Source organism: Rhinoraja longicauda, chromosome 34 (genome assembly GCF_053455715.1).
Source record: "Rhinoraja longicauda isolate Sanriku21f chromosome 34, sRhiLon1.1, whole genome shotgun sequence".
Taxonomy (NCBI): Eukaryota; Metazoa; Chordata; class Chondrichthyes; order Rajiformes; family Arhynchobatidae; genus Rhinoraja; species Rhinoraja longicauda.
This window is the reverse complement of record NC_135986.1, coordinates 4,129,425-4,139,424: the sequence shown is the minus strand read 5'-3', so window position 1 is coordinate 4,139,424 and position 10,000 is coordinate 4,129,425. Positions and strand designations below refer to the sequence as shown.

Below are 10,000 nucleotides of genomic sequence, written 5' to 3'. Positions count from 1 at the left end.
TTCAACCAGACGTAACTACATTTAAGGCAGCTCCTCTCCAAGAAGCCCTCCTGGCTTAAGTCCACACTCTGCCACCTCCAGTCTAAATTCCATTTGGAATATTTTGGAGGACCAAGAAACAAGAACTGCAGATGCTGGTTTAAATCGAAGGTAGACACAAAGTGCTGGAGTAACTCAGCGGGTCAGGCAGCATCTCGGGAGAGAAGGAATGGGCGACGTTTCGGGTCGAGACCCTTCCGAAACGTCACCCATTCCTTCTCTCCCGAGATGCTGCCTGACCCGCTGAGTTACTCCAGCCATTTTGTGTCTACCTTCGATTTAAACCAGCATCTGTAGTTTTTTTGCCCACTCTCTTGATATGCTGTTTGTCTTACTAATTACCCGCTGAGACGAAGTCTTTGTTTCTTGTACAAGGTCACCCAGGTCACCTTTGGTTAACGGCACCTTATCACTTTTTCAAAACTCTAGTTTTCCGTTTTCTTCTGCCAAGGTGCATAACTGCATATTCTCAGATCGCACTGTTTGCTATTCCTGCTGAATTACTTCTGCACATCCCCACAAAGGCCCTCAATCTTTGTCACAGCTCTCATAAGAGCTCATCGGACGCCTGAGCGGAATTGGGCCATTCGGCCCATCGAATCCTCTGCCGTTCGATCACGGCTGATCTATTTACCCCCTCGGCTGATCTATTTACTGCAGCGTTTCGTGTCGACCTGCCCTCTTACCTTGTATGTTGATCAGGTGAGGGCCGGAATGGAGGGTCAGAGTCTGTGGGTACGCTGCCTGGGTCAGGGTGCTCAGGTCACTGCGAATGCAAGTCACAGGAGGGAAGAGTAAACAGGCCGTGGAAGCAGAGAACCGCAGACGCCGGCTTACACCAAAGACAGACACGACATGCTGGAGAAACATCAGCGGGTCGGGCAGCATCTCTGGAGAAAAAGGACTGGGTGGCGTTTCGGGTCGGGACCATTCTTCAGACTGAAAGCAGAGGGTGGTGGGGGAAACCCTGAACAGCTGGAGGTGAGAAAAGACCATAGAAACATAGACAATAGGTGCAGGAAGAGGCCATTCGGCCCTTCGAGCTAGCACCGCCAATCATTGTGATCATCCACAATCAGTAACCCGTGCCTGCCTTCTCCCCATATCCCTTGATTCCGCTACCCCCTAGAGCTCAATCGAACTCTCTCTTAAATCCATCCAGTGAATTGGCCTCCACTGCCCTCTGTGGCAGAGAATTCCACAGATTCACAACTCTCTGGGTGGAAAAGTTTTTTCTCACCTCAGTTTTAAATGGCCTCCCCTTTATGCTTAGACTGCGTGGCCCCTGGTGCTGGATTCTTATAGTCTGTGGCCCCTGATTCTGGACCAGGACTAATCAGAGACAGCAACAAATGACCTGAAGCAGGGTGATGCTTCGTTAGGTCCAATGTTGGCTAGAGAAGGTGTGATCTCAAGAGAAACAACGTGGAGAACTGTGGAACTGGTTAAATGTGTAGGGTGGAGGAAGGGGGGGGGAGAGGGAGGGGGAAGTGAAAAATGAAGTCACCACTAACATTAACACTATCCTGCACACCAGGGACAATTGACAATTTTTTACCAAAGCCAATTAACCTGTGGGAGGAAACCGGAGCACCCGGAGAAAACCCACGTGGTCGCGGGGAGAACATACAGACAGCACCCGTGGTCAGGATCAAACCCAGGTCTCTGGCGCTGTAAGGGAATAACCCCACCACTCTGGTTTCCTCCCCACATTCCGGTAGAGTTGCCGCCTTACAGCGAATGCAGCGCCGGAGACCCGGGTTCCGTCCCGACTACGGGCGCCGTCCGTACGGAGTTTGCACGTTCTCCCCGTGACCTGCGTGGGTTTTCTCCGAGATCTTCGGTTACCTCCCGCACTCCAAAGGCGTGCGGGTTTGTAGGTTAATCGGCTTGGTAAATGTATAAACTGTCCCTAGTGTGTGTAGGACAGCGTTAGTGTGCGGGGATCGCTGGGCGGCGCGGTCCCGGTGGGCCGAAGGGCCTGTTTCTGCGCTGTAACTCTAAACTAAACTAGACGTACAGGTTGTATAAGAAAATAACTGCAGATGCTGGTACAAATCGATTTATTCACAAAATGCTGGAGGAACTCAGCGGGTCAGGCAGCATCTCGGGAGAGAAGGAATGGGTGACGTTTCGGGTCGAGACCCTTCTTCAGACTGATGTCAGGGGGGGCGGGACAAAGGAAGGATATAGGTGGAGACGGGAAGATAGAGGGAGATCTGGGAAGGGGGAGGGGAAGGGAGGGACAACGTACAGGTTTGCAGGTTGATTGGCTTTGGTAAATATCGTGAACTGTCCCTGGTGTGTGTAGGATAGAACTAGTGGCGCTGTAAGGCAGCTACTCTAGCGCCCACGCTGGTCGGCGCGGGCCCGCTGGGCCGAGGGGCCTGTTTGCGCGCTGTGCCACTGAACTAGACGTGCTGCAGCCAGCGCCCTGCCTACCTCTGCTCCTTCATCTTGGCGCGGCGCCTCTCTTCCTCGTGAAGCACCTTCTTCAGCTGCAGGAACAGCTGGTGCTTCTCTTCCTGCAGGATCTGCAGCTTCGCCTCCATCTTGGAGATCTGAGGTGGGGGGGGGGGGGGAAGGGTTCAGAGGATGTTTATTGCCACAGATGCAACTGAACATTACAAAGCAAAATTCAGTTTGTGTACGATTGGCACCGTTTTTATTAAGTTGAAAGTCCGGATTCATTCTACCGCACAGACTCCCGACCCCCTCTGCCACCCAGGAGCAGCTCGGCCCACGAACCGCCATCTCCCTCGTAAGCGATAGGAGCAGAATTAGACCATTCGGCCCATCGAGTCCACCCCGCCATTCAATCACGGCTGATCCATCTCTCCCCCTCAACTCCATTCTCCTGCCTTCTCCCCGTAACCCCTGACACCCGCACTAATCAAGAATCTATCCGTCTCTGCCGTAAAAATATCCACTGACTTGTGGCCTCCATAGCCGTCTGTGGCAAAGAATCCCACAGATTCACCACCCTCTGACTGAACAAATTCCTCCTCGTCCCCTCCCTAAAGGAATGTCCTTTAATTCTGAGACTGTGCCCTCTGGTCCTAGACTCTCCCACTGCTGGAAACATCCACATCCACTCTATCCAGGTCTTTCACTATTCGGTACGTTTCAATGAGCCGCCACCCCCCCTCGTCTGTCTAAACTCCAGCGATTGGCGTCAGAAGCTCTTTTCTGCTCAAAGACAGGCACAAAATGCTGGAGTAACTCAGCGGGACAGGCAGCATCTCTGGAGAGGAGGAAATGGGGTGACGTTTGGGGTCAACACCGCCGGCCATCTTTGTGACCCTCGGGGCAACATCCTATAGACAATAGATGCAGGAGGAGGCCATTCGGCCCTTCGAGCCAGCACCGCCATTCAATGTGATCATGGCGGATCATTCCCAATCAGTACCCCGTTCCTGCCTTCTCCCCATACCCCCTGACTCCACTATCCTTAAGAGCTCTATCTAGCTCTCTCTTGAATGCATTCAGAGAATTGGCCTCCACTGCCTTCTGAGGCAGAGAATTCCGCAGATTCACAACTCTCTGACTGAAAAAGTTTTTCCTCATCTCAGTTCTAAATGGCCGACCCCTTATTCTTAAACTGTGTGGCCCCTTGTTCTGGACTCCCCCAACATTGGGAAAATGTTTCCTGCCTCTTAACGTGTCCAACCCCTTAATAATCTTATACGTTTCGATAAGATCCCCTCTCATCCTTCTAAATTCCGGTGTATACAAGCCTAGTCGCTCCAGTCTTTCAACATACGACAGTCCCGCCATTCCGGGAATTAACCTGGTGAACCTACGCTGCACGCCCTCAATAGCAAGAATCCTGCAGCGGACCAAAAGGCGCTGGGGGCATCACCCCGGTTCACCCCCTCCCCCCCGGCCCCTGCTCCCCACCCCCAATGCCTCCAGTGATTCCACACCAACGGCGAGCTGTCGGGTGGCTCTGAGGAACTCCGAAGCATCTCCGCCACTCTCAGAAGTTCGAGAAATTAATATTCACACCTCATATTTCGCTTGGGCAGATTACAACCCAGCGGTATGAATATTGACTTCTCCAACTCCTTGCTTCCCCTCTCTCTCCGTCCCTCCCCCACCCTCGCTCTCCGACTAGTTTCACTGTCCTCCCGATTAATTTTACTGCCTCATTGTCACCTTCCCCTCAGCCGGCAATCAACCGTTCTACATTTCCTTGATCATCGTCCGCTTTGATCTGCCTTTTTCGCACCGTACTCCGTCCCATGCTTCTAGCCCTGACCTCCCATCCACCACTTTGAAGACCTTGTGGACATTGGGCTTTGTCTCTGGGACCGATACATCGTCGACGACTCTGTGCATCCAGCCGATCTATTCCCTTCATGATCGTATACCCGTGACAATAATAAACTTATACCAATTCATTGTATATCTCTGTGTCTCCCTCTCCCCTGACTCTCAGTCTGAAGAAGTATAAGAAAATAACTGCAGATGCTGGTACAAATCGAAGGTATTTATTCACACAATGCTGGAGGAGTAACTCAGCAAGTCAGGCAGCATCTCAGGAGAGAAGGAATGGGTGACGTTTCGGGTCGAGACCCTTCTTCAGACTGGAAGTTGACATCTAGAACAGCGTATGCAATAGATGAGGTTGGAGGAGGACACTAGTTTAGTTTACTTTAGAGACACAGCGCGGAAACAGGCCCTTCAGCCCACCGGAAATTGGAGGAACAGCACCTCATATTTCGCCTGGGCAGCTTGCATCCCAGTGGTCGGTATGAACATTGACTTCTCCAACTTTAGATAGTTCCTCTGTCCCTCTCTTCCCCTCCCCTTTCCCAGTTCTCCCTCTATCTTCCTGTCTCCTTCCTTTGTCCCGCCCCCTCCCGACATCAGTCTGAAGAAGGGCCTCGACCTGAAACGTCGCCCATTCCTTCTCTCCTGAGATGCTGCCCGACCCGCTGAGTTACTCCAGCACTTTGTGAAATAAATACCTTCGATTTGTGTACCGGCATCTGCAGTTATTTTCTTAAACTAGTGTACAGGTACATCAGCCCCCCCTCGCGGAATCGCCCCTCACCTGCTCCTTGGTCTCCTCCAGCGACATGCGCTCCTCCATCTCTTTCTTCCGCTTCCGCTCCTGGTCCTCCTTCATCTTCTGCTCCATCATCTTGTCCACCTCCTCCTCCTCTGCAAGGGCCACGGGAGTGGTGCGTGAGAGGCGGGCTCCACTAACTGGGTGAAGGGGAGGACGAAGAATCTTTCCCTCCACACAACAGTGAAAGGTCTTGGATAGAGTGGACGTGGAGAGGACGTTTCCACTAGTGGGAGAGTCTAGTAATCGTGAGCAGTGTTTTTGGGCCCCGTATCTGAGGAAGGACATGCTGGCTCTGGAGAGGGTCCAGAGGAGGTTTACAAGAACGATCCCACGATTGAGTAGGTTAACGTACGATGTGCGTTTGACGGCACTGGGCCTGTACTCGCTGGAGTTTAGAAGGATGAGGGGGGACCTCGTTGGAACGTACAGAATAGTGAGCGGCCCGGATGAGAGTGGATGTGGAGAGGATGTTTCCACTAGTGGGAGAGTCTGGGACCAGAGGGCACAGCCGCAGAATTAAAGGACGTTCTTTTAGGAAGGAGATGAGGAGGAATTTCTTTAGTCAGGGGGCGGTGAATCTGTGGGATTCTTTGCCACAGACGGCTGTGGAGGCCACAAGTCAGTGGATGTATTTAAGGCAGAGATAGACAGATTCTTGATCAGTGTGGGTGTCAGGGGTTACGGGGAGAAGGCAGGAGAATGGGGTTGGGAGGGAGAGATAGATCAGCCTTGATTGAATGGTGGAGTAGACTTGATGGGCCAAAAGGAAGGAGAATGGGGTTAGGATCAGCCGTGTTTCAATGGCGGAGTAGATTTGATGGGCCGAATGGCCTAATTCTACTCCTATTCCTTGTGACACACACCAAGAAGGGCATCGTCATGTTGGAAAGGGCGCGGGGAAGATTTGTGGCGAGGATGTTGCTAGGACTCGAAGGTTTGAGCTACAGGGAGAGGTTGAGCAGGCTGGGAAACTACTCCCTTGGAGCGCGAGGGGCGATCTTATAGCGGAGTACAAAAACATGACAGGAATAGATGGGGTAGACGCACAGAGCGGGGGAAATCGAGAACCAGATGGCATAGATTTACGGTGAGAGGGGAACGATTTTATAGGAATCTGAGGGGTAATGTTATCACACAGAGGGTGGTGGGTGCATGGAACGAGCTGCCAGAGGAGGTAGTTGAGGCAGGGACTATCGCATGGTTTAAGCAGCAATTAGACAGGTACATGGATAGGACTGGTTTAGAGGGACATGGCCAAACGCAGGCAAGTGGGCCTCTATGCGTAGGAAAGAATTGCAGATGCTGGTTTAAATCGAAGCTAGACGCAAAATGTTGGAGTAACTCAGCGGGACAGGCAGCATCTCTGGAGAGAAGGAATAGGTGACATTGGATGAAACTACACCTATCCCGCCCTCCAAAGACGTACAGGGTTTGCAGGTTAATTGGCTCAGTACAATTGTAAATAGTCCCTCATGTGTGTAGGATAGTGTTAGTGTGCGGGGACCGCTGGTCGGCACGGACTCAGTGGGCCGAAGGGCCTGTTTTTTTGCGCTGCATCGCTCAATTAAAAACTAAACCACTCTGCTGATCAAGACAGCTCCTCAATTCAGAAATGCGGCTAATCCCACTTTCAACCCTCCCCCATTCTGGCTTCTATCTCTGCGTCTAATGACACTTACACAGGGCACAGAGAAAACACCATTTCGCTCACACAAGCATGTAAACGACTTGGACATAGATGTGGACGGGTTAGGTTGGTAAGTTTGCAAACGACACTAAGATTGCTGGATTTGCGGGCAGTGAGGAAGGGCTGTGATAGTATAAAGTGTGTAGGAAAATAACTGCAGATGCTGGCTCAAATCGAAGGAAGACACAAAATGCTGGAGTAACTCAGCGGGTCAGGCAGCATCTTGGGAGAGAAGGAATGCGTGACGTTTCGGGTCTCGACCCACTGAGTTGCTCCAGCATTTTGTGTCTACAGCAGTATAAAGATCGGCTGCAGAAATGGGCAGAGAAATGGCAGATGGAATTTTATCCGAGCAAGTGTGAGGTGTTGCAGTTTGGGAGGTCAGTTGCCAGGGGAACGTATACAAAATCTGACAGCTCTTTACCAAATAAGTCCCGTCTTTCCCCCATCGTTCTGCGCATCTTCAACACTAGTCGCCCCTCAAGATACTAAACCTGCTTCTCCCCGTCATTTCAAGTTTAGTTTAGACATAGAAAACATAGAAAATAGGTGCAGGAGTAGGCCATTCGGCCCTTCGAGCCTGCACCGCCATTCAATATGATCATGGCTGATCATCCAACTCAGTATCCTGTACCTGCCTTCTCTCCATACCCCCTGATCCCGGGCCACATCTAACTCCCTCTTAAATATAGCCAATGAACTGGCATCGACTACCTTCTGTGGCAGAGAATTCCACAGATTCACCACCCTCTGTGTGAAAAAAAAACGTTCTCATCTCGGTCCTAAAACACTTCCCCCTTATCCTTAAACTGTGACCCCCTTGTTCTGGACTTCCTGCATCTAGCCTGTCCAACCCCTTAAGAAATTTTAAAGTTTCTATAAGACCCCCCCCCCTCAATCTTCTAAATTCCAGCGAGTACAAGCCGAGTCTATCCAGTCTTTATCCATATGAAAGTCCTGCCCATCCCAGGAATCAATCTGGTGAACCTTCTCTGTACTCCCTCTATGGCAAGAATGTCTTTCCTCAGATTAGGAGACCAAAACTGTACGCAATACTCCAGGTGCGGTCTCACCAATGCCCTGTACAACTGCAGCAGAAACCTCCCTGCTCCTATACTCAAATCCCCTCGCTATGAATGCCAACATACCATTGGCTTTCTTCACTGCCTGCTGCCACCTGCATGCCTACTTTCAATGACTGGTGTACCACGACACCCAGGTCTCGTGTGCATCTCCCCTTTTCCTAATCGGCCACCATTCAGATAATAGTTTAGTTCAGTTTAGAAATACAGCGCGGAAATAGGCCCTTCAGCCCGCGCCGAACAACGATCCCTGCACACTAGCACCATCCCTACACGTGCTAGGGACAATTTACAATCTGTACCGAAGCCAATCAACCTACAAACCTGCACGTCTTTGGAGTGTGGAGGGAAACCGGAGCACCCGGAGAAAACCCACGCGGTCCACGGGGAGAACGTGCAAACTCCGTACAGACGGCGCGTCTGTGGTCAGGATCGAACTGGGTCTCCAGTTGCGCCACCGTGCCGCCCCAAATAGTGTGCTTCACCCACCGCTCCACCTCGAAACTCCGACTGCTTGCTCTTTGGGTTCACGTGTCCCCTCCCCCTCCCCCACCCCCATCCCGCGACGCCACTCACCTTGGCGCTTCGTGCCCTCTCCTTCATGATGTGCTGGTGAAGTGCCCCGCGCCATCGCGCTCGACATCTTGGGCCGCTCCAGTAAGGCTGGCATCCTCTCAGATTCGGAACGGACCAGGCGCTAGAAGCTGCAGCGGGGGATTCAACAGTAGGCAGCGTGAGGGGGGTTGGGGGGAACTGCAGCGGACGAAGCAGTACACTCTCACTCACCCCCCCCCCCCCAACACGCTGTTCCCATCCCCAATGCCACCCGAGCGCCCACTCTGCCCAATGCATCCGGCGTCCACTCACCAATGCCACCCTGCCATCTAATGCCCACTGCCCCACGCCACACAGCGTCCACTTACCAATACTACCCTGTCATCTAGTGCCCACTCTGCCCATGCCACCCAGCGTCCACTCATCAATGCCACCCTGTCATCTAATGACCACTGCCCATGTCACCCAGTATCCACTCACCAATACCACCCTGTCATCTGATGACCACTCTGCCATGCCACCCAGCATTCACCAATACTACGCTGTCATCTAATGCCCACTCTGCCATGCCACCCAGCGTCCACTCACCAATGCCACCCTGTCATCTAATGACCACTCTGCCATGCCACCCAGCATTCACCAATACTACCCTGTCACCCATACTACTCTGCCATGCCACCCAGCATCCACTCACCAATGCCACCCTGTCATCTAATGCCCACTCTGCCATGCCACCCAGCATTCACCAATACTACCCTGTCACCCATACTACTCTGCCATGCCACCCCAGCGTCCACTCACCAATGCCACCCTGTCATCTAATGACCACTCTGCCCTTGCCACCCAGCATTCACCAATACTACGCTGTCATCTAATGCCCACTCTGCCATGCCACCCAGCGTCCACTCACCAATGCACCCTGTCATCTAATGACCACTCTGCCATGCACCCAGCATTCACCAATACTACCTGTCACCCATACTACTCTGCCATGCCACCAAGCGTCCACTCACCAATGCCACCCTGTCATCTAATGACCACTCTGCCATGCCACCCAGCATTCACCAATACTACCCTGTCACCCATACTACTCTGCCATGCCACCCAGCGTCCACTCACCAATGCCACCCTGTCATCTAATGACCACTCTGCCATGCACCCAGCATTCACCAATACTACCCTGTCACCCATACTACTCTGCCATGCCACCAAGCGTCACTCACAATGCCACCTGCCAACCCGGCGCCACTCTGCCCATGCCACCCTGCCAATCTAGTGCCCACTCTGCCCATGCCACCCTGCACCCCGGCGTCCACTCTGCCCATGCCACCCTGCCATCTAGTGCCCACTCTGCCCCTGCCACCCCCGGCGTCCACTCACCAATGCTACCCTGCCATCTAGTGCCCACTCTGCCCCTGCCACCCGATGCCCACTCTGCCCATGCACCCGGCGTCCACTCACCAATGCCACCCTATCTGCCCAATACCCACTCTCCCCAATTCCACCCGCAAACCCTCTTCCCAATGCCCCCCCTCAAATGCCACTGGGTACGCCACCCCC

At 52.7% G+C, this 10,000-nt stretch overlaps 1 protein-coding gene across 1 annotated transcript in view; it reads right to left on the bottom strand.

The window, feature by feature from the left end:
* Window positions 1-8,555, bottom strand: part of gps2 (G protein pathway suppressor 2) — a 19,280-nt gene extending 10,725 nt beyond the window's left edge. Inside the window, 6 exon segments of the mRNA XM_078427597.1 lie at window positions 726-805; window positions 2,482-2,600; window positions 5,099-5,208; window positions 7,438-7,446; window positions 8,470-8,506; window positions 8,508-8,555. Coding sequence (XP_078283723.1) covers window positions 726-805; window positions 2,482-2,600; window positions 5,099-5,208; window positions 7,438-7,446; window positions 8,470-8,506; window positions 8,508-8,555 — 403 coding nt within the window.
* Between the last annotated feature and the right edge of the window lie 1,445 nt (window positions 8,556-10,000).